The 27,960-nt window shown below is 37.8% G+C and overlaps 1 protein-coding gene across 7 annotated transcripts in view; it reads left to right on the top strand.

Annotated features, from left to right (window-relative positions):
• Positions 7,348–27,960, top strand: part of HEPH (hephaestin) — an 82,474-nt gene continuing 61,861 nt past the window's right edge. The window contains exons 1-9 of one of the 7 annotated variants that reach the window (XM_021079775.1): positions 7,348–7,592; positions 15,745–15,950; positions 17,643–17,887; positions 18,852–19,064; positions 20,121–20,303; positions 21,390–21,644; positions 24,227–24,395; positions 25,580–25,716; positions 26,999–27,130. In XM_021079775.1, the coding sequence (XP_020935434.1) occupies positions 15,775–15,950; positions 17,643–17,887; positions 18,852–19,064; positions 20,121–20,303; positions 21,390–21,644; positions 24,227–24,395; positions 25,580–25,716; positions 26,999–27,130 (1,510 nt within the window). In that variant the 5' untranslated portion in view covers positions 7,348–7,592; positions 15,745–15,774. The other 6 variants (XM_021079776.1, XM_021079773.1, XM_021079774.1 and 3 more) reach the window with 6 other exon arrangements.

A 27,960-nucleotide genomic window follows, 5' to 3' on the forward strand; every position in this document is an offset into this window, starting at 1 on the left:
AACTTTTGAAATGTTTTAAGATTGTTAACTAACCAATATATTTGGTTGGTGAAAAATGCTATCATTTGTTGCTTTGATTTTCAACTTGCATTTTCATGATTACTAGAGAGTTTGAACATTTTTCATGTGTTTATTTTCCATTGGGGTTTCATTTTTATTCATGTACTTTGCCTAATATACACATTCATACATATGTAAACACACGCATATATATATTTCTACATTCATTATCTGTTTTATATGTGGAGGATATTTTTACTGGTCTGTTGTTCATCTTTCTACTTGTCTTATGATGTTTTCATTGTACAGAACTATTCCACTTTACATTTCTATAGCACTTTGAACTTATTTGGTCTTCAGTGTTATTTTTGATGTTAATAAGCAAGGTGGTCATTCTCATTTTATAGATGAAGACTCTAAAATCTTAGGTAAATAAATCTTTTCAATATCACACAGCTAATATGTGGTAATAGCAAGACTCAGAATTAAATCTATTGACCTCTGTTTTAGTTTTTTATTGCTGCTGTAACAAATTAGCAGAAACCTGGATGATTGAAACAACAAACATTTATTATGTTAAAATTCTAATAGTTTTGAGGTCTAAAGTCTCACTGGGTTAAAATCAGGGTGTCGACAAGGGTCTCTTCCTTGAAAAGACTCTACAAGACAATGCATTTACTTGCCTTTTTCAAATTCTAGAGACATAAATTCCCTAGATCATTGTTCCCTTCCTCCATCTTCAAAGCCAGAAATAAAGGGTTTGAGTCCTTCTCATACTTAATTCACTTGATGTCTTCCTCTGCCTTTCTTTTGCACATTAAAAGACTTGTCATAGCCTTGGGCCTACCGGGATAATCACATTTAAAAGTCAGATGATCAGCAACCTTAATCCATCTGCAACCTAATGCCTCTTTGTAATGTAACATATTCATAGTTTCTGGGGTTTAGGATATGAATGTCTTTGAGGCAGGCATTATTTTTCTTTCCCCATCCCTTAATATGCTGCAACAGAGTAACAGCCAAAGGAGTAGAACAAATGGTTTGGAAAGTAGGGGTGAGAAGGGACAAATTTACCATAGACTTAGTCATATATTGAGCTTTGATTGTGTTCCCAATTCCTGGAAAAGCAGTTGGATCATGAGAATGTCTGCATTTTATGCCTGTGAATAGAGATTTAGGGTTTGAAACTACATGTAATTCACTTCCACAAATGGTGTAATTAATTTCCACAAAAGAGCCGCAAACTCACTCATAAAAACACAGAGGGCATATAAATAGTATTCATACAGCTACATATGCTTTCTGGGTGCTGGTGAACTCTAATCCAAAAGATCGAATCATGGAAATATAGGATGTGAGAATATAAGCGACCTTAAAGACCAGTTAAGACAAGGCTTTCCTTTTACAAGTGAGGTGACCAAAGACCAAAGAAGGAAAATAGCACACCCAAGGTAATACATAAGACTGTGGCATAGTGAGTATGGAATATAATTCTCACTACTAGGTCCAGTTTCACCAAACTAAGCTGTCATTTTTAGAGGCTGTGTAGGTGTTTTTGTGTCCCTTAAATCATATCAGGGAGATGACCATATCCTCCAGCCAGTGGTTTAACCAGCCACTAATTTTCTACCACAATTCTCTGGGAATAAAGAAAACATTGAAATGAGAACAAAGAAAATATAGGACTTGGGAGCCAGCACTGAATTGTAAGTGCCCAGGAAGAGAAATATTCTCCAAAAGACAGCTCTTTTTTCTGCTGTTAAAAAGAGGTGAGGTGGAATTGACCAGAATTTTTGTGTGAGAGTCCTGAATTCAATAGAAAAAGGAGCCAAAAAACATATAAGTTAGAAGAAGGCAGATGTTTGGCTATTTAATATAAAGAAAAGTAACCCAAAAGTTGAATGAGTTGTCTTGGGAGATCATGATCTCTCAGTTATTAGAGGCATCCAAACAAAGTTTGTATAGCTAATAAGGAGAGAATATTGTATTGGGACTTTCCAGATTTATATTGCTAAGAACTCTCTTTTAATCAAGGTCTACGTGACTGCTTAACACAGAATATAAAATAGGTAAATGCAGCTCTTTTAATAGCTCTGTGAAGCAACCTAATCTGGAAGTAAACACTCTTCATGCCTTCTCAGGCCTCCTCTTGCTCACTCTTCTAACCTGCAGTAACTCAAGAGGATTTTGGGATTAGGTGCTTATAGGAACAGAGCCCCAGCTGGTTACAATGAGTCAATAAGAATAGCACAGGGACTTGCAGTAACAGACACACAGGCCTTTTGGCAACAGATTTGTTGGGGCAAACAGTGAAACTATCAGGTACAACTAAACCAAACTTAAAACAAGAAAATTCCCACCCAATTCATTGTCCCAAGCACAACGTTTACAAATGCAGCTCTTTTCTATTAGGATTTTGCTGACCTTGCTCAAAGGCTGTCTTTTTGATTATTTGGTTCATGATTCATGCATTCATTCATCTAGCCAATGTTTATTGAGCACCAAGCCTATATCAAGTGTTATGCTAGACTTTGAGGCTACAATGGGAGCAAAAAAAAAAAAAAAAAAAAAAAAAAAAAAAAAAAAAAAAAAAAAAAAAAAAAACACGTGATCCTGGAGTTCATAGTGCTTCAATTATGAGCTGTAAAGACAGGTAGTTAAAGAAATTTCAATAAACTTTAAATATACATTGTGCATTGGAAGCACATGGCAGGACCACCCAGCAGAGAAACATGAGAAGTCAGGGAAGACCACTTGGAGAAAAGGGATTCTAAACTGAGACACAAAAGATAAGTGGGGAAAAGAAAGGGGAAAAAATGCTTGAGCCAGATAGAAAAACACCTAAAGTTTGGAGCTAAGAGAAAGCATGGAGTACCTTGGAAAACTGACAAACTGGCAGAACTCTGGTGTAGGTAGAGTATAGAGGAGCATGAAGAAGGGCAAACAGTGGCTAGAAAGGTTAGGAGAAGCCAGATCACAAAGGGCCATATTAAAGAGTTTGACCTTTATCCCAGAGAAAGAAAATGAGAAGCCATGAATTTTCTCAAAAAAAGTTATAATTTTCTTTCTCATGCAAAGGAATACAAAGAAAGAAAAAAAATCAGTTTATATTCACTTTCTAGATAAACTTTAAAAATCAAATTCATGTATGAAATTTGAAAATTCAAATAGTCCCAAATAAAAAGTGAAAGTCACTCTCTAGGTCACTAACTAGGTCACTTTCCCTAATGGAAGTGTCAGTTAAAAATATTTTTGTGATGATTTCCAGAAGAAAAATTCTTCAACCTCCCTTATAAGTAAATACATAGAAGTATGTGTTTATGTGTGCGTGTGTGTGTGTGTGTGTGTGTGTGTGTGTGTGTGTATGGAGCAAACACAAAATGCTAATTCTTCTGTACCTTACATTTTACTTAGTGATATATCTTGGAAATGTTTCCCTATGTGCTTACACAGACACGACACATACAAGGAACATTTCACCAGTTTCAATATCATTCTGACCCAGGATCCATGCTAATCTCTGTATTACTCCAATTTCAATAAATAAGGCAAGCACTGCTGGAGGATTTTAAGTAAGGGTGAAATGCAGTCACATTTGTGTTTTGGAGAAAATAACTGGCTGTTATTTGAAGGGCAGATTGTGGGGAGAAAGAATGAAGACAAAAAGAACAATGAGGAAGCTATTGCTGTGATCCAATTAAGAGATGATCTTGTCTCAGATCAAAGCTATGGTAGGGGGGATGGAGAAAAGTAGTGGATTCAAAACACATTTAAAATATAAACATGACAAGATTTGTCAATGAAATGGATATAGACGGAAGGCAGGATTCTTAGATGACATTCATATTTCTAAGCTTGAGAAATAGGATGGGAGGGAAAAATTCAGTCACAGTCATAGGAAATGACTTCTTCCTTTTCTCAAATATTATAGCACTTTGTATAGGCTCCTCTTCTCTCACCATGTTTTTATACTAATTAAAGACTTTATTCCTGCATTGTCGTAGCATTCTTATTTGCTGCCAGCTCCTTGGTAGTGGGGTGGGGATAGACTAGAGTGAGGAAAGTGGAGGAAGTAAAGGAAAAGATACTAAAATTTACTGATAACTTACTATGAGACAGGTGCTGCACTAGGCCCTTTTACAGACATTCTTACATTTTATTTCCACAGACTGATTTCGCAGATGAAAAATTTAGGCCCAAAGAACTCGAAAGTCTTTCCCACAGTAATATACTTCAGGGAGAGGCATAACCAAGCTTCAAACTAGGGCTGTCTCTTCTCAGAACCTACAATCAGGAAGCCATATGATAAAACAGAGTAAAGTTGGAAGGAGAAGTTGATGACATTTATAGAGCTGTTCAAGGATGGCAGCCAGGAAACAAGACATGTTAAGTGAGCATAGAAGAGAAAGGCAGACAGGAAGACTCTGGGACAAAGAAAGTGTGAACATAGGTGTTGGGAGGACAGTCACGGAGACTCCAAATGAATGAAGTCCCAGGAGGCTGAAGGAAATATGCTTTTTTGCCTGAGGCCAAAGATTGGAAACCTGAAGAATAGGGCTGTCAAGAGCTGTCTAGATCAGTGTTCAAGTGCAAGTTAGCTAGCAGAAGGTAAGTTTCAGAGTTAGAGACCCATAGCCTTGAGCAGTAGTTCTTAAAGTGCATGTGGTTCTTAGATGAGCAACATAAGCATCACCTGGGAACTCATTAGAAATGAAAATTACTAGTGCTCACCCCAGATTTACTGAAACATGAACTCACTGTCTTAACAAACTCTCTGAGGTACTCTGTTACATACTCAAGTGTGAGATTCATTGCCTTGGAGGACTGAAGAAAGCGGCAAGTCAAATTCAAGAACCATAGCTCAATAACAAGACAGTGTCCCCTGAGAGACCACAGAAAATCCACAGATTACAGCATTGTAGATCAATCATTTTAAAGCATGATGGAGCCTGCTGGTCAGAGGTGGGAATGAAAAGGGGGCACTGTGTCTTCAGAGGTGTGGTCTCTATGGGATAACCTCTTCTTCTCTGCACCCTTACACATTTTTCCAGAGGGCTTCTTTTTAAGAACTGCTAAGGGCAAGCTCCTCAGAGTCCTGAGATAAAGCATGTAGACTGTCTATGACAGGTCACTGCCCATGACCTTTTATTTTCACTGGACACCATATTCTTCCCCCTAATTTTCACTGTGGGAATGATGGAAAGAAAAAGAACATTTATTGAAGGCCCTTAGATGTTGAGCACTGTGCCAAGGGTTCATGCAAATGTAGGCTTATTTAATGCTTACAGTGTTTCAGTCATGGAAGTGCTATTGTTCCACTTTTACAGATGAGGTCCCAGAGACTCAAAAATGTTAAGTGACTTACCCAAAGTCACACAGCTTAGAAGAAGCCAGCCAGGATAAAAACCCTGGTCTTTTTGACTCAAAACTCCACCCTTCTCACATTGAAGAGTGTTTCCCTATCATGAGATTCCCTGTGATCTTTTCATTTTTGTAGACTTCCAGGGCCATGCCATTTTGATTGTCTGTACACAGATAATCTGGAAATATTAACTGAGTAAACGAATAAATAAAGGGATGAATGAGTAACAGAATTTAAGATTTTTAAGGACTCTGAAGCACATTCCAGTCCTGTGCTTCTCAAACATGCTTTTAGTGCCATTGAAGGTCCTTGCTGATGCACCAGGATTAACCACATTCTCTGCATGGGCAGGCATACACATGAGTAGATCCCTGGGTATCCTCAGCTCTGCATTCATCTTCCATACATAGTTGGTGTTTGCTATTATATTCTGTTTGGGGAAATATTCTGTCACCAAAAATAATTTTGAAAAATGACAAATCAAGACCATGTTCTCTATTTTAGAGAACAGGGGATGGAACCAAGTGTCATAAAGGCAAAATGACTTGTCCAAGATCACTGTGTTTTCTGTAGTGGCACAACTAAAACTTAAAACTAGGATTCCTGAGACATTAAGTTTTACCATGAATTAATATAACATTTTATAAAAATGGGGAAAGAAGAATTTAGATTTATTTATTTTTATTAAAGTACATCGGATTTACAATGTTGTGCCTATTTCTGCTGTGCAGCACAGTGACCAAGTCATACATATATATATATACATTCTTTTTCTCATACTATCTTCCATCATGTTCTACCCCAAGAGACTGCATATAGTTCACTGTGCTGTACAGTAGGACATGATTGCTTATCCATTCTAAATGTAATAGTTTGCTAGATTTATCTTGGAATTTGGAGTTCCCATTGTGGCTCAGCCATTAACGAACCGAACAGCATCCATGAGGATGTGGGTTCAATCCCTGGCCTTGCTCAGTGGGTTAAGGATCCAGCATTGCCGTGAGCTGTGTTGTAGGTCGCAGACATGGCTTGGATCTTGCGTTTCTGTGGCTGTGGTGTAGGCTGGCAGCTACAGCTTTGATTGGACCCTTAGCCTGGTGCCATAGGTTCGGCCCTAAAAAGACAAAAAAAAAGAGAAAAAATTGAAATGATTACTCATTTTTGTGCATTTACTATGTGTCAATCACTGTGTTAAATAGTAAACTTTTATTTCAGTCCTCATAACAGCCTTATGAAATAGGTACAATTATTATCTCCATTTTACAGAGGCAAAATCAAGTTTTAGAAGAATTAAATTACTTCTCCAAAGTCATAGTATCAAAAAGTGGTAGATCTGGGAAATCAGTCTAGGATGTTTGCTTCTAGTTTTCCACACCCTTAATAATGTTGTCACATTGTAAATATCTATATTGCAGGGGTTTTCAAACTACACTAGGTACTACAATGGCCTATTTTAATAGTTATGACAGAAAGAGGCTTATGTTCTGCACATAAAATATTTACTGACTGCATTTTTACTGAGGTAGTTTAGCAATTTCTGGGCTATAGGTATTAACTTAAACCCTTTTAAGGTGATCCCTGAGGAAAGGCACCAGAAATATGCCCAGGATTTGCAGAAAAAGTAGGCATTGTGTGCCCTCTCAGTGAATTGCTGAATGAATAATACAGGGTCAAAAACCTAGCTTATCTGGCCTCTTGTTGCCTTCACTATGTTGACTCAACTGTGTCTATATGACTGTTTATTGTTGTCTTTTGTGAGTCAGAACAGAGCCCTTATCCCTACTCCTCCCTGTCATAAATGCCTTTAAGCCTGGACTTGGATCCCAGCTTAATGGGTTTGGTCCCCACCTTCCTCTTCTAGTTTCAAGGTCCACATCTGTGCTAAGTAGGGGAAGAGGCAGATAGTTCCAGGGGCTTTTGTGGACTGATCTAACTCCCCTTGATCACTGATCATTCCTGAAGGAGCTGAAGAAATAGTGGCTCCACCCCTCTCCCTATTGGCACTTCTTAGTTTAGACTGGGATGTAGTCTGTGGAGGTAGTTCCTAAGTGGCTAGGTACCTTTAAGCACCTCCAGTAGTTTATGGTCCAGACTTTGCCCCACCAGCTTAATCTTTGAAAGTCCCCCTCCCTGGACACTGCTCCAGACACTTTAAGTCACAGAGAGAAAAAAGTATCAAGACTGCCTGGGGAACAGCATCTGGTCCTAGCCAAGATCGCCTCATCACAAAGTAAGGCTACTGGGTGTTGGAACTGCCATCATACCTGCCTCCTTCCTATAGCTGGTTCTGCTGGCCAGATGTAGTCCTTTCCAAAGAGGCATGGAGTTCTCCAGCTTTTCTCCATGAATTACTCTGCATCCATTCCTTTTTTATACTTTGCTTCTTTAAAAACTCTCTTCTACTCTTAATATCAAGAATGTGCCTTCTTCATGGAATCTTAGGTATATAAATTTATATAACTGAGATGGTCCACATCGAGTTTAAGTTGCTAATTGTGTAAATGGAATGACTAAGGCCCAAAAAAGGGAAGGGTCTGAACAAAGGCCTGCAACTGGAACCTAGGTCACTTCACTTAGACCAGTGATTTTTCACTACCTTCTCTTTGCAGGAACAAGGATAGCCTCTGGTTTTAAAGAAATCCAGACTTCAATTTCACCCAGAAGTGCTTTTTTTTTAGTTTACTTTTTTTAAAAAAATAATATTTCTGATTCTTTTAAGGCTTCTTAGTTTTTAGGTTTGTTGACCTATATTAATCCAGGCTATTTTCTGGCTATATCCGCTCTCCTCTATGGAAAATATGAGTATTGCAGCCCTGCGGCTTCACTCCAAGAACTGTTAAAAATGGCAGAAGCAGAGTCAATTTACTTTATGAAAGATCTAGTAGTGATCTGTGTACAGCAGGCTCACAGTAATTGTGAAGTTGCTTCCCTGATCACAAAAAAGCTCTGTTTCTCCTTTAAGTAGCACAGTGCGCTAGTGTGGTGGCTAAGAGTTTTGACAGATACAGTAAAATTCCTCCCTCTTTTACTTCCTAATTATGTGATCTTGAACAGTCACCTTTGCCCTCAGAGTCTGTTTTTCATTAGTTGTAAAATAAGAATTAGAGTATCCATTTCACAGGATAATTGTGAAAGTTAAATGAGAGAATGCATGTAAAGTGGTTAACATAGAGGCTGACATGTAGAAAGCTCTTGGTTTTATTACTAGTTTTATTTTCCTCTATTATCAAGCAACCATGGCCTCAGAATAATAGGAGGGATGATAACTGTGCTTCACAGCAGTAAGGGAAAAAGTTGGTGGGGATGGGGGCTCTTCTCACACTTTGTAACCCTTGCAAAGGGTCCTAGTTCTTAAATGGGGCTATTAAAATCCTCCTGTGAGTTTTGACTGGCCACACTGACAGTGCATTTCCTCCTCCTCTAAGCAAATACAACTGGCAAGCTGAGATAACAGAAATGCAGCCCACCCTCTTGTAATTCCTTCTGAGATCCTAACCAGGATTTGGAAAACACCCGGATATGGTTAAAGAACCGTCCCGGGTTTTGTACCAAACCAGGCAGGAACAAAACATTCCGGTAGCTTAGTTTCTAGAAAAGAGGGCTCTAAGAACTTCCCCCGCCTCCATTCACTCCTCCCCAGTAACACTAATCAAATTAGAGCCCCGGACATGAGAAAGGCCCTGTAACCCAGGATACTGACTAAGCAGGGCTTGCAGACTCACGCTGGGGTCTGCAGTTCAGCATCACTAGGCCGCTAATGTGGATATGGAAGAGTTTTCTCCAACAAAGGTAAGTTTTTTTTTCCCTCTCTTTCCAAACTGTACCTTGCCTACCTTTCTTTGGGAAAAAACCCAAAAAACAAAACCTTTCTTCACCTGGGTTTAGGGGAATCCTGGGCCACTGAGAGAGAAACTTAGTGACTGAGAAGTTGGAAAAAGCATGGCTGGGTGTGCAGGGAAATTGAAATGGACAATAGGCTCTCTTTGTTACTCTCACCAAAATGGCCAGGGCCACGTAGGTTTGGCTGTTTCAGAGACGATCCTGGAATTATAGAGAGTAGTTAATTTCCTTGTTGCAATAATATGCTCATTTTCTTTCTCACAGGTTGTGGGGTTTATTGAGGTGATGGATCCGAGGGCTACATAAATGGGAAACTCAAGCACTTAAAAACAACCACTTAGTTCCATACTTTGAGATTCAGATTGACAGAGTGTAAGGCAATGAATGATAGCTGAACTAAGCTATCAGCTTAAAATCTGAATTATTTCTCATACTTAGTGCTTAAATAGAAGAAATATTTTAGAAAATGTGGGTTCAAATTCTGGCTTTGCCATTAATTATCTGCTTGGCTTTGAGCAAAAACTTTCACCACTGTGGACTCAGTTTTCTACATGTCACATCAAGGGGTTGAAAAAATGTAGTTTCTAAAGGTTTTTATGGATGTGTGAATCTATAACACATTTAGTTTTCTACTGAACATCCATTGTACTTTAAACCCTTTGATAGGGGCTCATATATCCATTATTTTCTTGGAGCCTCAAAACGATCTTGCAAAATAAATATTATCTCTAATTTTGGCTGAGGAAACTGGGGATCAAATGGGTCAAAGTGACTTATTGAAAGTTCACACAGCTATTAGAGGCAAGAAATAGTATTTGAATCTAGGTATTCTAATTTCAAGTCAGTATACACTTTCTATGATACCACAAGTGGGGTGTAAGAAAATAAAGAAACCACCTTAATATGAATGTAAACATGTAGTGAAGTCATGTTGTCCAGGAACAGTATGGTGATGATATACTGGACACTATTGCCAGGCTAGAGGATCTTAGATTCTAGTACTAGCTTTCAGGACTTTAGGCGAGTTCCTTCTTCTTTGGGCTTAAGTTGCACCACTTCTGATATGCTAGGATACAGTGATAATTTAAAAATAATATAAATTTTACTTGTATTATCTGGAAACTTTTGAGGCTTTCAAAACTCTCTCCATTTTTTCCTCCCAGTAAAGAAAATCCCATACTCATACTCATTGAAGGTGAGAAAATTCCCATCCAGGACCTATTTTTAGTTATGAGGTGAAGAAAAAGCCACAAAATATTAAGAAAGTGGAAAACCAAAAGGTCAATATTGATGGAGAGTTCTATTAGGAAGGCTGCTAAGACTGGAGGCAAAACTCTTTAAGGATAGCTCAGCATTCCTATGCCCAGTTGAGTGATACTTTGTCTAGGATGAGCCTGTCCAGGCCAGTCTATCCCAACTCAGAGAGAAAGAGCATTGTTACATAAAGGAACAACTTGCAAATTCTAGGGAAAACACTGATGTAAGTTGTCATGGATTATACAGACCAGGCCCAGGTAATAGGGATGACAGGAAAGTAAGATTGAACAGTGTATGTTAACTAAACTATGTCTAATTCAAAGTATCCCAGAAATTCTCTTCCCTCTCTCTCTCTCTCTCTCTCTGTGTTTGTGTGTGCGTGTGTGTGTGCCTCTTTCTGTTTCTCTTTCTCTTCTCCTTTGAGCACCTCTTACTTCTGCTGTCTTTTTTTTTCTTTCCTCCAGGATTCTTGCTTACCTTAACTATTTTGCTTTTAAATTTTCCTTTTATTTTCCTCCTCAGTCTGGTCTTTATATAAGACCTCCTCCTGTGGGCTCAACTGAGAGAAAATATCCCTGCTCAAGTGAAAAGTTTACATAAGGCTTTCAAATCTTTCATCTCATGTGATCTTCATAGCAAACTAATAAGCAGCCCAAAGCAGAGATTATCTCCATTTAAGAGATGAGAAAACTGAGGCTCAAGATACTAGGTGACTTGCTCCATGTAATAAAAGTAATAAATGATAAATCCGTAACTAGAATCTATTTTTTCTAGAGTCTAAAATCTTTCACTTTTACCATGAAATATCCAAGTGATTCTGAAGGAATGTTATGGGTTTTCCTTTTCTTCTGCTTTTATAATGTGTGATAAAACCAAATTTAAAAACAACAATGATAGCAATGACAAGTGAAGCTTTGGGGATAAAAAAGGAAAATTAGTGATTAGAAAGAATGAAAATCTATTTATCAGATACTTACTAGGTTCATAATGCTATTTAACTTAAATGTAACTGAAAACAGTACTCAAGCCTGAGTTTATCAGACTTAAAAGTTCTGGTTGTTTTCATTATATCATTTTGCTTCCAAAGAAACTAATTTGTGCCATAGACATGCTCCTCTATGTGTTATTGTATACAGGAACTTATGAGTGTTATGGCTCCTCATAAAATGTTAAAGATTTGTAATTCCGGCGATTTTCATTTCTAAACCTATTTCATTCTCTGTAATAATCATAGCCATTAATTCTTTTTGACCTCTTACTTGTGCACTTGAGTACTTATTTGTGTTCTATGCACTTAAAGATCTTAATTCTCACAACTACTCTGAGATGTAGCAAATAGTATTATTTCCATTTCAAAGATGAAAACACTATGGCTGGAGAAGTGAAGCAATTAATCAATTCACTAAGCTAGGAAGAATAAAGCCAGGATTCATTTGAATAGTCTGATTCCAAAGCCTGTGTCCTTAATGCAAAATGGGAAAGAAAATCTTATCTCACAAGAGTTTGAGAAATAATATGGCATATATGAAAACCATACTGTAGAGAAGAAATTACCAGAAAAATGCTAAGTTGCATTTTTTCCCATGTTCTGTTGTTTAGTCTTTTTTTGTCATTAGTTACCACCTTTGAATGCTTGTTCATTTAATGCTGAAGTTCTGTACCAGTCTCTTCTGGGAATATTTCCAAGTACACCATGTGCTTCTTCAATTGTGAAACTCTTACCTGGAACAGTTTTCTCTCTAGGTGAGTTTATGGCACAACAGCCTTATTGGCACCTCTTTGAGAAGAAAGTTTTAAGGAGGTGCATGTTGCTGTCATAATTTCACTAAATCAAGGACACTTCCTCTCTGCTAAGGACATGGCTATTTGTGACCTTATGTGGTACTATATGTTGGTGATGTAAATGCATCTCTGTATCATCACTGAATGTGAAAACTAGAATGACTTTATGAAAACTCTTTAAAAATATTTTTTGTAGTTATTTGAGATATTCTCAAATATCCATGACCATCCAAAAGTAAGAACTATATATTTTAGCTCTATTATTTTATAGATGAGAAAACTGAGGATCACTAAGGTAAAGTAACTTGGCCTAAGGTCACTCTGAACCTGTGGCAAACTTGAACTAGAGTCATTTGATGGGAAAATGTATGTCTAATGTTGCTTTATGTCACATTAGCAGTAGCTGTTTATGTTACACTACGGGATTCCCATTACCATTATTGCCCATAGATGAACAAAATTTCAAGACATGAAATTTTATAGTCCTATCTGGGAAATAAAGAAAATTCAAGGGGTAGCTTATGAGAAAGGAAGATGACAACACAAAGTCCAATAACAATTGGATTATTGGCTGCTATAGAGAATAAAGAACAGTGATGAAGATTCTATAGGGGGCCTCCTGGAGCAGTTAGGATTTAAGTTAGCCCTGAGAGTCAAAACATAGAAAGTATGATATGTAGGAGAGTGTAGGATAAATCAACAAACTGCAACCAGGATGGAGAAAGAGGAAGGAAACCAGGAGTTACCATCTGTTTTGCTCTAAACACTAATTGTACTGGGGCCTTTTCATGTAGGTTTTCTAACTTATTTCTCCAAGGCTTATATTATTACACATAGTATATAGATAACAAAACAGGTTCAGAGTTGTTAATTATGACCCAAGGCTGCACAATTGGTCAGTGAGAATGTCAGATTTTAGACAGATGAATCCAAGAACAGGTCTTCCCTTATATCTAGGGCTTTATTCCAAAAGTCATATGAAGACTAGAGATTAACGCTTGGCCCACTACTCTGGGTCTGAGAATTTGTAGTGATACCTATAGTTCTATTTATCAATTAGGATAAATATTTGGGGATTTCCCATCCTCATGTGTATCTGTACATATCTTGGATTTTCTATTTTTGATTAATAATCCTTAATATCATGTGCTTAGTTTGAGGATTTAGAAAAAAACTGAGAATTATGTTTAGAATGTGGTAATCTGTCAATGAATCATAGCTACCATCATTATCATCATGAATGATATTGATTAGATGTATCTCTGTCTAGTTGAATACATGTGTCTGTTACTAGAAGTGATCATAACTACATGTGATTGCATGTTTCAGAATGTGTGGTGTTTTCTCAGATATGACTGTAGCTATAGGCATATATAAGCATAACTTGGGGATATTGTGGTTCCATACTATTAAAATAAAGTTAATATTGTAATAAGGAGAGTCACACATTTTTATGGGAGTGTCCCAGTGCATATAAACATTATGTTTACACCATACTAGAGTCTATTAAGTATGCAGTAACAACGTTCATACCTGAATTTTAAAACATTCTATTGCTAAAAAATGCTAAACATCATCTGACAATGCAGAATTGCCACAAACATTCAATTTGTAAAAAACAAAATGTCTGTGCAGTGCAACAAAGTGAAACACACAAAAAATATGTATATGTTCTCTGTGAGTGTGCGAGTATATTTTGTGGAAGGTAGTATAGCATGGTGATTAAGAACATGTATATCTGAAACTAATATAACATTTTAAGTCACTTATACTTTAATAAAAAAAAATAGAAGACCCATACTTCCTTGAGCTTATGACTTTACTGATTATTAACTGGGTGAAATTGGACAAATTACCTTATACTTCTGTTCTGCAGTTTCTCCTTCTACAATATGGAGATAATAATGGTATCTGCTTCATAGTCTCGTTATGTAGATTGAATGATTTAATCTATGGAAAACACTTAGAACAATGTCTGACATGTCATGTGCACATTATAAATATTGATTTTACTATAATTTTATTATTGTTTTTCTTTTTATGGCCTCACCTGCAACATATGGAAGTTCCCAGGCCAGGGATCAAATCAGAGCTGCACCTGGAGCCTATGCTACAGCCACAACCCGGGATCTGAGACACATCTGCAAACTATGCTGCAGCTTGCGCTGAGCTACGCTTGAAGCTACATGGATAAAGGCCAAGGATCAAACACACCTCCTCAGGGAGACAGCATTGGGTTTTAACTCACTGATCCACGACAGGAAATCCCTTTGTTATTACTTTCAAGTATAACAAAGTATATATGATTTACAATATTGTGATAGTTTCTGGTGTACAGTGATTCAGTTTTATATATATATATATATATATATATATATATTATTTTATATGTACTTTTTCAGATTTTTTCTGTTATTGGTTGTTATTATTGTTACTATTAGTATTATTATTATTTTGAAAGTGACTAAAGCTCTGTGTGACAGTGTGTTTTTATGTGTGGATGCTAGTGTGTGCATCTCTACTTTTAGATAACGAATCCATGTGTCTATGTATATGCAAGTGTGTGTATATTATGATGTCTGTGTATCTGGGATTGACTGTACCTGTATGGTATGACTGAATGCTCCATGTCAGTCCCAAGAAGTTCAGCTGCCTGGTTGAGGTACTGGAATGAGAGGCTAGAGGCTTAGTTCTAACTTTGATTCAATATTGGACACATTACATGGACTTTTGCATAATAGATAACAAGCAGAGAACATTTTTTTTTTCTGAGAAATGTGCTAATTTCATAGATCTGTGTATTTTCACAAAGTGAACACCCTCATGTAACCAGTAAGTAAATAAAGAAACAGGACATTATCTAGAAGCCTTCCTTTTCTTCCTTACCAGTCACTGATATTTACCTCAAGAGCAAACGTTATCCTGGCTTCTAACATCAAAGATTAGTTTTGTCTTATTTTGTACTTTAAATAAATAAAATCATATAATATGAACTCTCTTGTGTCTTGTTTCTTTCTGCAACATTGTATTTTTTTTTGAAAAATGTCTATGTTTTCATGTATAGTATTAGTTTCTTCCATACCATTGCTATATAGAATTCTATTGTATGCCTAAAATACAATATAATCACACATTATAGTGTTCATGGACATGTTGACTGCTTCCAGTTTGGGTCTATGAACATTCTAGTAAGTATTTTTTGATGAGTTATCATTGCTTTTAAACATAGTTCATAGAGGATGGAAATTGGCAATGATGAAAGCATAAACACAGGGAGAATTAGTGACTTGATCCAGGTACCAAGTTGAGTTAGTGGCTCAGTTAGGCTACTGATGCCTGTTTTCTAATTTGGGGGCCAAAATATATTTTTACACTGCTGAAGAAACTGGATCCAGATTTCTCTTCTGAAGGAATTGATCCATATTTGTCAGTACAAGTGAGTTTTTAACTTTTCCCTCCAAAGTCCAACATGCAAAGCTCTTTTGTTTTCTTTTCTATACCAGCAGCTATTCATTTGCCTGTTTCCAAGAATAATGTGGGCCATGGAGCCAGGGCATCTCCTCTGGGCTCTGCTGTTGGTGCAACCCTTATGGCCTGGACTGACTGATGGGGCCACTAGAGTCTACTACCTGGGCATCCAGGATGTGCAGTGGAACTATGCTCCTAAGGGAAGGAATGTCATCACGAACCAGCCTCTGGACAGTGACACGTAGGTTTAATATCCTGTCTAATTTCCTGGCATTAGAGCTAGAATTGGGGAGGGGCACCCTTGAGGACCTTTTCCCAGGTTGTGACTACAGCCAGCTCCTGATCTCTCTGAGCCATGAACACAGTAGTACATTTCCTGAGAATAAAACTAGTTGACTCAGGAGACAGCATCCCATATGGAGTCTGCTGTTCTACATTGAGGTGCCTCAGCATTTTTAGGGTCCTAAATGTCATTCCATACTACCTTGATTCTAAGGTGTTATCTACAATGCTTTTTAGTAATAGATGTTTAGCTTTTAAACAAGAAAGAAACATGATGTATATACAGTATTTGTAAGATGTGTGTAGTATATGTAGGCTGCCATAGTTCAATGGAACTATACTGATTTAAGATATGTGAAAAAATAAGGTCAGCCTTAGAATCAAGGAAAGAATAATAATAGCTATAATTTATGTAACACTTTGTGACAGGCACCATACTAGAAATCTATATACTTTGTCTTGTCTAATTCTTACAGAAATTCTAGGAGGTGAGTATGAATATTCTCATCTTATAGATGAGAAAACCGAGGCTCAGGGAGATCAAGTGACTTGCCCAAGTTCCACAGCTGTAAATGGAAGAGCTGAGATTTGAACCTGGATAATGCAAATGCAAAGCTCCTACTCTTCTCATCGTTCTGCCTTTCACAGATCCCACAGATTAACCTTTCTTGATCTAAGAGCTTTTCAGATGTTCCACAATTATCTTGAAAAAACCCAAATTGCGGTGGGGGGGTTGCTGAGTCTTGCTTGCTCAGAGCTCCCGACTGCTCTGTTGGTCAATAAACTCTGCTTGCAATCTCAAAACAAGCAAACAAACAAACAAACCAAAACAACCCAAATTAATATATTAAAAAATCTTTGGTAATCACGAATCACTTTGTCTCTCCAAAGCCTCAGAGTTTTTCAAGGTTGACTGTAACATGTCAGAACTCTCTGGGAAGAATTAGAGTAAGAAAAAATATATCTTTTTTTGACAAACCATATTTCTATTGATCTAGTGTTGGAATTACAGAATCTTTGTATTAAAATTATCTTTGAGGGATAAATTTGTTGTTCCCCATCCCCCAATATTTTGAAGTAATAATTAATATTTATTAAGCTTTTACTATTTTTAGGCACTCTTTAAACTCTATGCATTTTATATTAGCCACCAGTAAAACTGGTATCTTGATTATTTACATTTTACAGATGAGGTAATTATGCACAGAGAAGTTAAGTAATCTGCTCAAAGTCCCACAGATTTAGAAATGTCAATGTTGACATTTAATCAAAACTTCCTGGCTCCAGAATTTGTGGTCTTAACTACTATGCTGTAAGACTTCCCATATATAGCAGGACAACACTAAGTCAGGCCACACAGATAGGGACTTGATCACATAGAGTCAGTTGATGTTTGGTTGCCTCCCTATTACTATATATTAGAGTGTACTGAGTGAAATTGCCTTTTTTTTGTAGGTTAAAATGCTCAAATATCAACAAATTCATATGCTTTAACTTAATACTTCTCATCATCTAACAATTAGATTCTAACCTAAAGCTTTGATCAGTAAAATCCCATTTCCTCTTGTTCTTCCCCAAAGATGGACCCTTTTTTGTCAGCCTCCTCTGGAAAAAAGGCAAAATTATGACTCTCTCTTTCCTTCCTTCCCAGAGTAGCTTCCAGCTTCCTAAAGTCTGACAAGGACCGAATAGGGAGCAGCTACAAGAAGACCATCTACAAGGAATACAGGGATGGCTCATACATGGATGAAATAGCTCAGCCAGCGTGGTTGGGTTTCCTGGGGCCAGTGCTGAAGGCTGAGGTGGGAGACGTCATCCTTATCCACCTGAAAAATTTTGCCACTCGTCCCTACACTATCCATCCCCATGGCGTTTTCTATGAGAAGGACTCAGAAGGTAAATCCGCCCCCCCACATTTTTTCTCCTACCTGCACCAAATATTCCTTTTCTTTTCCTGCCCTCTGAGAGAGAGGATCTGGGAATGAAGACAGTTTTTTCTTCCTTATTTATCCGAAGTGGGAAGGACTCTTCAGAGAAATCATTATTATCGGTTCTGTTATCCACACTCTGTGTGACTGTGGGCAAGTCACTGCCCCTCTCTGGACCTCAGATTCTTCATTAAGAATGTAGAGATTTAATTTTTACTTTATTTCAAAGAATTACTTGAATGAAATTTCCATAAAGCATTTCACTGTGCTTTAGAAAGAGAGGAGTATGCTGTGAATGTAAGGGGACATCATTCTGGTGCCACATTTTTTTTCCTTAAGAGGGAGTTTGGTTTACTCATCTGTATCTCCCACTGTCTCAGGCCTGATGGCTTATAAATACTGACCCAACATTAAGTGAAGGGAATAGGGAGGCAAGTTAGAAGACCCTGACTTGGCCACTAATTCCCTGTGTGACCTTGGGCAAGTTATTTTTCCTCTTCTCTTGTCCATAAAATGGGAAGTAGACCAATTGATTATTAAGTTGCCTTTAGACTGAAATTCTGTGATTGTCTGCTTTTTGTTTTCCAAAGCGTGTGCTTAAAGGAAAGAAATTCTTCCTTCTTTCTTGCCTCCATATCATCAGTTTGCACTGCTGGGTTATACTATGCAACACTTTTCATGGCCATAGCTCCTTCCCCAAGGGTTGCTACCTCTCTACCCACTGTTGATGTGAGGTCTAGGATTCTTTAGAAAGATATTACCTGAATCTGTGCCCTCCTCAGGTTGTGAGGAATACTGTGCTGGACTTTAGAACTCTACCTTCCATAGACTGGAAATAGGTGTCCTATACATTAGCCCTCTCTTGGCTTCTATATCTGTCTGACTCCCTCTCACTCACCCTGGGATTGGGCATGTAATATTTAATTTTCTAGGTTCCTTATATCCAGATGGTTCCTCTGGTTGGCTAAAAGCTGATGATTCTGTTCCCCCGGGAGGCAGCCACATCTACAACTGGACCATTCCAGAAAGCCATGCACCCACTGATGCTGACCCAGCATGTCTCACTTGGATCTACCATTCTCATGTAGATGCTCCACGAGACATTGCTACTGGCCTCATTGGACCACTCATAACCTGTAAAAGAGGTATAGTCCCCAAGTGTGAGCTATGAAATGCAGTTTTGTATATCTAGAGGAAGCAGCGATATAGTTGAGTCACCTACATATTGAGCAGCAGCCTGGGGAGTGTTAATCTTGCAGCCTAGTTTATTATCAGTAATAAAACCTACCAAACTTCCTTTTCAATATGTTTTCTATTTCATTACTTTTTTTTTCTAAAATAACAAAAAATAAATTAAAGATTTTGCTACTTTCTTATTTTTTTATTTCACTTAAAAATATACTTAATAATGATGGAAGTCAATTTACATAAGAATAAGATATGTATTAAGAGTTTGATTGTGATGATCATTGTACAACTATAAATGTAATAAATTCATTGAGTAATAAAAAAGTACTACTTTAGCAACAACAACAACAACAATAAAAGAGTTTGGGTAGATAGGATTGAAAGTGTGAGGAGGAGTGTGGGCTTAGTTGTAAAGAGGGATGTTTAAGGTATAGTCAGGCCTGAAGATCTGGGTGTTACAGAAGTGTGTCAGATTAACGTCCTGGGTTAAAGACATAAGCAGGGATGATATAAGGGAATTATTCTAGAGCCTATATGCCTTATCTTCTCAACTGAACTGGTGCTTTTATCTGGGATATTTGGAAATAGGAATAAGCAGCAGAAGACTTTATCTACTTTTCTCTTGCTGACAAACTCTTAAGGCCCCTCTCTTTCATGCCTTTCTTATAAGTACCTCCTTGCAGGGAGGTCCTGCTGTGGCTCAGTGGGTTATGAACCCGACTAGTATCCATGAGGAAGTGGGTTCAATTCCTGGGCTAGTTCAGATGGTTAAAGGATCTGGTGTTGCCATAAGCTGTGGTGTAGGCCACAGATGTAGCTTGGATCCCACGTTGCTGTGGTTGCAGTGTAGGCTCACAGCTGCAACTCCGATTCGACCCCTAGCCTGGGAACTTCCATATGCTGCAGGTGTGGTCCTAAAAAGAAAAAAAAAAAAAAAAAAAAAAAAAGTACCCTATAGCAGCTTACTGTCGTTAAATAAAGGTTCTTAAAGGCAACTTTCTTACTTGCCCTAGGAACCCTGAATGGGAATTCCCCTCCTCAGCGGCAGGACGTCGACAATGATTTCTTCCTGCTCTTTAACGTGGTAGATGAAAACCTTAGCTGGCATATTAATGAGAACATCGCCACTTACTGCTTGGACCCTGCCTCAGTGGACAAGGAAGATGAGGCCTTTCAGGAGAGCAATAGGATGCATGGTGAGCTGGGAGGAGGTGCCCACACCATGACAGTGAGCACTGATGGAGGGTCTCCACTGGGCCTAGCATTTGGTGGGTGCTTTCACATACCTGGTCCTTTTTAATCCTCCCAAGAACCAGGAGTAGTAGATAGTTTTCCTTGTTTCACTGATGAGGAAACTGAGGCTCCAGTATTACACAGATAATAAATAGCACAGCTAAAATTCCAACCTTGATCTGTCTGACTAGATAGGCTGTGCTCTTGCCATTAGATGCCCTATCTCCTAAAGTGGAAGAATCCAGGTTGTTGACTCCAAAGTCATATACTATGTGCTCAGTCACCTTGGTGAGGGTTGACCATTTATTTTAGTTAACATTTATTTGTACCAAAAGGATGCAAACTGGAAAACTTTGTTGGAATGAAAAAAAAATGATTTCCCATAAAGGAGTTGACCATGTTAATTAAAATTAAAACAAACTAAAAACACAAAAGCCTTGAAGCATGGATAGAAAACTAATTTCAGAAATGAAAACAAATTGATGTTACTTTTGCTTAATTATGGGAATGATTCACTTGATGACAGATATGGGCTCAAAACCAGAGAGTCCCAACAGGAAGTGAAAATTCCAAGGGAAGATGCAAAGGATGGCTTGGACAGCTCAAATTTCTCTTGGATTTAATACCAATTGCTTGTAATAAACATCATTATTCAGCTAACTTACAACTATCTGTGGAAATTATAGGAGGAAATTGGCTTAGGAGTAAAGAGTAGTGTGTAAAATAAAATCCAGTCCTTAGAAAGCTCCCTCATATTGCTGAGTTGGAATCCTGAGTCTACCACTTAATAGCTCTGAGACCTTGGGAAGAAAGTAATTTTCCTCTATGAGTCTTGATTTCCACTTTTTTTTTTTGCATATGATCAATGATATCTGCCTATTTCCCAGGGCTGTTTGTGAGATTTAAATGAGATAATGCATATGATCAACACAGTATGCTCTTTAAAAACTCATTTAAATGTTATCTATTATTATTGTCTCATGGTAAGGCTTCTCTCATTGGGCTATACTTTCCTAACTCTGATGTTTTCTTTGGGTTTTCTTTTGCAGCAATCAATGGCTTTGTCTTTGGAAACTTACCAGAGCTGAGCATGTGTGCACAGAAGCGTGTGGCCTGGCACTTGTTTGGTATGGGTAATGAGGTAGATGTCCACACAGCTTTCTTCCATGGACAGATGCTGACCATCCGAGGCCACCAAACTGATGTGGCTCGCATCTTTCCAGCCACCTTTGTGACTGCTGAGATGGTGCCTCAGGAACCTGGCTCCTGGTTAATTAGCTGTCAAGTGAATAGTCACTTGAAAGGTGTGTCAACATCTCTGATCCTTCAAGTATAGGAGACTGGTGGCAGTAATGGTTATTAGGAGGCTGAAATTCTGTCTTGGGGCCATAAGACTGGTCTTTTAGGTGAGACAGCTGAGTATTAAAATGAAATACTAGACTAGAATTCTTGAAATCCAGGTTCTTTCCTGGCCCAGCCATTAAATTGCAGGGTGATGGAATTCTCATTGTGGCTCAGCTGGTTAAGAACTGGGCATAGTGTCAAAGAGGATGTGATTTTGATCCCTGGCCTTGCTCAGTGGGTTAAGGATCCCATGTTGCCTTAAGCTGAGGTGTAGGTAGCAGATGCGACTCAGATCTGGTGTTACCATGGTTATGGCATAGGCCTGTGGCTGCAGCTGCAATTCAACCTATATATAGCCTGGAAACTTCCACATGGTGTGGGTGTGTCTGTAAAAAGAAAAAAAAATGCAGAGTGACCTGGGGCACAGTTTTCTGGGTTCCATCTTGTCCATTTCTAACATAAGATGGTATAGGAATGGATGAGAGGAATTTTAAGCTGCCTTCTTTTTCTTCTTCTTCTTCTTCGCTCACTATTCTAATGAATTAAGACCTAATAGTATTTGCTGCTGATTGAACAAGGAGTAAAGGAGAAATTAGCTAAAGAAGAGTAGGGCTTCTGCAGGAAATCACAGAGTATTGTGGGCCAGTAGTGACACTCTAGTTGGGAACCAACAGCAATAAGTGTAGAAAGTTTAGTTGTCAGGGGGAGAATTGTTGAAGTAATGGCCTTGTGTACTGAGGAGCATCAGAAGACAGGAAGAATATATGATACAATGGAAAGAACATTAGGTAGATGATGAGAAGGTTTGGGTTGTTGTCTCAGCTCTGTGAAAAACTAAAAAAATACTGTGTGACTTTGGAAAATCCTGTTCCCACTTCTAAGCTTCACTTGTCAGACATGGCAAATGGGGCATTTGTTTTAAATAGTTTCTAGTATACTCTTCAGCTCTCATTTCTAGAGTTATTTGATGTAAGATAAATTAGGTGTCAAGAAAGTAATATGTGAGTATGTGAAAGTCGATTTCAAAGGGTGACAAAATATAGACTGGTGGATAATAAGTCTGGAATGGTAGAACCCAGTAAGGGAAAGTTATTCATGTCCCATTGTCTAGGATTTGCCTTCTGTCCAAAAGTTGCCTATATAAAAGAGTATGAATGTTGATGGAGATTAGGGATGCAGTGTGATAGTGGAACAAGCATGCACCTTAGAGACAGACAAGCCTGGATTGAAAACCTGTTTCTTCCACTTTCTACCACTTGCCTTTGGTAAGTCATTTTTTGAGTCTATGTTTCCTCATCTGAAGATTTCAGTAATGATTCTTACCTTATAAATCTGTAATGAGATTTCAGAGATATACTAGGGTTTTGAATCTTAGAGACTAGGGGAATAATGGCGCAAGAGAAGAAAATGAGCACTCAAAGTTTCTGTTAAAAATAGGCTCTTAACTCTTAACTGTACCTCTGACTAGCTATGTAATCTTGGGAAAATTATTAACCTATCTATCTGATCCTTACTTTTCTTCATGTGCAAAAGAGTTCACTAAAATTCTGTATCACAGTTAGGAGGACTGAACGAGATGACATATGTAAATCACCTGTCACAATACACATTCAACAAAAATGGATATCCTTACTGCCTTCTTTTTCATACCTTGGATTTCTAATTTCCTTGGAATGTTGTGAGATTCAAATGAGATAATGTACCTAAATAACCAAATGAACATAATGCAGTATTATCCATTACCACTGTGCCTCAATGTAACATCTTCCAACATTTGGAAAGACTATTTAGACTCTGTATTTTTTTCTTCTTTTTTTATGACTGCACCTGCCACACATGGAAGTCCCCAGGCTATGGGATGGATTGGAGTTGCAGCTGCTGGCCTACACCACGGCCATAGCAATGCCAAATCCAAACCACATCTGCAACCTATGCTGCAGCTTGTGGCAACGCCAGATCCTTAACCCACTGGGCGAGGCCAGGGATTGAACCCACACCCTCATGAACACTATTTTGAGTGCTTAACCCACTAAGCCACAAAGGGAACTCCAAAATCTCTATTTCCTGACAGTCCCAAGTGTGAATATTCATCTCTTTGTAGAAGATGTTTCATTATTTTGGGAGCTTCCCACCTTAAAAATAACTAACTCTTCTTTTTAAAAAATTTGATGCTCCTATGGGCCTAGATTTGTATGTGGTAGATTTCTCTATTCTCCCCATTTAAAATCAGGGGTTAAAGCGCAGATCTAGGAAGTGACTTGGACTTGAACTGAGGTATTCTGACTTCAAGCTATGTGATGTTGCTACAATGTAAGTATTTTTCCACAACAATTAGGCCCTGTTAAATGAGTTAGTTGTGGTGAGCAGGTGGCCTTCTTTCTCCCAGCCAGATTCCTGAGGAGTGAGAGAACATAGCCCATTTGGAGGTAGAGGTAAAGGGCCTAATGGAAGTGACAGGGGAAACACTAAGATAAGGGTAAAGGTGAGTCATCTGGGAGTTGTATTGAGTGGAATGGAGCCAACTATGGTGTTCTTCCTCCAGGTGGCATGCAAGCACTCTACAAAGTCAAGTCTTGCTCCATGGCACCTCCCATGAACCTACTCACAGGCAAAGTCCGGCAGTATTTCATTGAAGCTCATGAAATTCAATGGGACTATGGTCCAATGGGGCATGATGGGAGTACAGGGAAGAATTTGAGGGAACCAGGCAGGTAAGAAGCAGTGGGCTCCCTCTCCCCATTTCTGGGCCCAACCACAGACACCTGTTACTCAGTCTCATAAATCTCTCCACTTTGGTGTCACAATCATTGTCTGTCTGGAATTACATGGCATGACTGTTAACCAATTATTGTGGCTCCCAGGAGAGCTTGCTCTAGCAGAGCTATACAGCTTTTTTATGGTTATGTCATAATCCCAGCAAAGGGTCCAAACAGAAAAGAAGGCCCAGGTGGGACCAGATCATTTAAAATGGCATTTCTCCCAACTATTTAATTTACTATTTATTTACCTCTTTGCTCCTTCCTTTCTCTACCACAGTCTGAAAGATAAATTTAAGCTGAAGTATAAAATGTACTCTGAGAAGTATAGGAAAAGGGGAAGCTACCTGCCTTGTAGCCATTCCATGCCTATTATTTTTGGGAAATTTCTGTTTTTCATGCCTCATCCATGACTCAGTTGTGGGCAAGAGAGCCAAAGGTTAGTGTCCTAATCAGTTGCTAGGCCTTAAGTTGTATTGACTCATCAGGCTATTAATTGTTCTAGGTCTTTCCAAAAAAGGCACTTGATAGATGACTAAGAGAGTTTATGGAGGAATATTCTAGGACACCTAATCATGTTCATTCTTTCAGTAGGAACTAAAGGAATGAATATGTAGAAAACTTAGGAAAACAGGCACTTGGATGTCAGCTTGGCTTCTAGAATCTGCAACCAGTCTTGCTAAGTTAGTGCTCTTTACTTTTTTAAAAAGATTTTTATTTTTTTCTATTATAGATTATTTAGAATGTTCTGTCAGGGCTTTAATTTTTGAATGAAGGATATTATTTATTAAAGGTAGGAAGGATCTTGAGTACCTGAGGATGATTAAGGACAAATCGGAACTTGCCCCAGTATCTGGAATTTATAAGCAAGAAGATTTTACCATACTATTGAGAACTACAATCATTAAAACTATCCACAGTAAAAGGAATTGTTTTCCCTGAAAATGAGTTCCTGATCTTGAAAAGGCTCAAGCAGAAGCTATATATCACTAATTATTGGTGTTGCCAGAGGAAATACCTGGATTATACCTGAAGTCCTCCCTAACCACAAAGATCAATAACTTTATGAGAAAAGGGGTGAGATGGGAATCTATTTGACACATGCTAAATAAGTTGAAATTTGCCTACTTATATTCCAGTGTTTCAGATAAATTCTTCCAGAAGAGCTCCAGCCGAATTGGGGGCACTTACTGGAAAGTTCGATACGAAGCCTTTCATGATGAGACATTCCAGGAAAAGGTGCAGCTGGAGGAAGATAAGCATCTTGGAATCCTGGGTGAGGAATCCTTAAAATATTAATTCAATTGACTAGAGCAGAGAACTAGGGAAGACTTAGAAACTGGAGCCTGGGGCAAGCTCAAAAGTACATTGTAGTCCAGCATTTTCCAAAGAGATGACTGTTTTGTGAAAAAGAGTTGTAAGTCTGAATACGTATACAAAATACTAAGTTAAACAGAGTCGAATAGTGTTATTTGATGCAGGGCCTCCCAGAGCCTTAGATTTATTTTTGATCATCAAGAAGATCTAATAAGGGAATAAAGTATATACATTTTTTACATTTACTTTACTCCTAAAAACTTTTTTCATTGAAAATTTTCTGATAGCAGTGTTGTACAGATTACACTTTAAAAATTATTCTTTAGGTATGTTTCTAAAGGACTATATGACAGTAAGATTGCTCTACTTGGCAATGTGGGTCTAGGAACAGACTGGTACAACATGTAGACATGCTTGCTATGGTGAGGGATGCAGAAAAAAGTTTAGGGCAGATAGAGTATTTTGCATATGTTAGACTTAATTTTTCTTTTGCATGGTTTTGCTTATCTTTTGTCTAGTGGTCTTGTACATTATTGTAAGTGGGGTATTAATTCCTAGTCTTTGAGCAGAGGTGGAACATTAGGTCTGTGGTTGAGGGAAAAACCAAGCCAGAAACTCTGAACTAGGGTTAGAGCCAGCATACATACTCAGGGTATTGTCTTGGTATTTCTAGTGATTCAAACTAGGTTACATGTGGTATATAATGCAGCAAAGAAAGTCTAGAAGTCATAGCTAGACTACTTAGTCCAGTGCCTGAACAGAGTTTATAATAATTTCATCTACTTAGATTTAGTTTAGGACTGAGGCATGCTCAGATATTTAGATGGCTACTACCAGGAAATGCTGCTGTGGGAACTCGGACAATAAAGGTGGGGGAAATAGGATTGTACTTGATTATGGAATGGGAGAAAACCCAGGCTTTAGGACCTCAGTCTATTCCTAATCAGTCATTTGAATTTAGGCAGATCAATTCTACCTATCTGAGCTGCAGTCTCCTTACCTATAAAATAAAGATATCCTCTGTCTTGCATACTTTAGAATGTTTGAGGATCAAAATAAGATAGTGGATTTAAAAATTTTTTTAATTGTAAATTGCTGTATGTTTTGAAAAGATGATTATTATCACAAAGAGAAAATTTATCTTTTTCATTTCACTTTTCTTTCCCTCTCTCTTCTTCTGTTTCCGACCTTCCTGGCCATGCCTGTTTTCATTTCTATTTTCTCTCCTTTCCACTTTCCAGGGCCTGTGATCCGTGCTGAGGTGGGTGACACAATCCAGGTGATTTTCTACAACCGTGCTTCACAGCCATTCAGCATACAGCCTCATGGGGTCTTTTATGAGAAAGACTCCGAGGGAACTGTGTACAATGATGGTGAGCATACAGGTTTCAAGTATTGTGGCTGCAGATAAGAGCAGGTAGCTCTAGAGAACAAATAAATAGGGGAGGGAAAGAGAGAGAAGAAGGTGGAATTAATTGCCATAGATGGATGGTGTTGAATGAATATATGATATTATAGAGAGACAAAGCTGGGATCAGTAAGAAACAGCTACTTTATAACATGTTTAAATATATTCTGATTATAAAATAACACACGTATTACAGAATTTTGATAAATGTGGAAAATTATAAAATAAACATTATTCATAGGTAAATTGCTATTACATTTTGATATAACTTCTAATATTTTTCTTTTTATGCAAATATATATATTTATAGATTTGTGCAAATCTATATATGTATACACTATATATATATTTTACAGTTTGGTATTGTGCTATTTTCACTTACCATTTTATTGTATCCTTTTTATATGTCATTATAATGTTACAAAAACATTTTAATGACAGTGTAATACTCTATCACATGAATTTGCCATAATTTATTTACTTTATACTCTATTGTTTGAATATGTAGGTTGCTTTCATTATTTTTTAATGTTGTAAATCACATTGCAATGAAGGAATATCTGGTTTGGATTACTAACTCTGGAGAGAATCTTATAAGTGGGATTACTGGGTAGTTAGTTTTTGTTTTCTCTGTGAATAATATTAACACATGCTAATCCCAAGCCAAAAAAAAAAATTCTGAAAGCATAAAGGGAAATTTGCAAACCATTCTAGAATAAAAGAACAGTCTACAATCCAACTGGTCTCTTCAAGAAATCAGTGCCATAGGGGAAAAAATTTAAAGAGACAACACCA

The sequence above is a fragment of the Sus scrofa genome, chromosome X (assembly GCF_000003025.6).
Source record: "Sus scrofa isolate TJ Tabasco breed Duroc chromosome X, Sscrofa11.1, whole genome shotgun sequence".
Lineage (NCBI taxonomy): Eukaryota > Metazoa > Chordata > Mammalia > Artiodactyla > Suidae > Sus > Sus scrofa.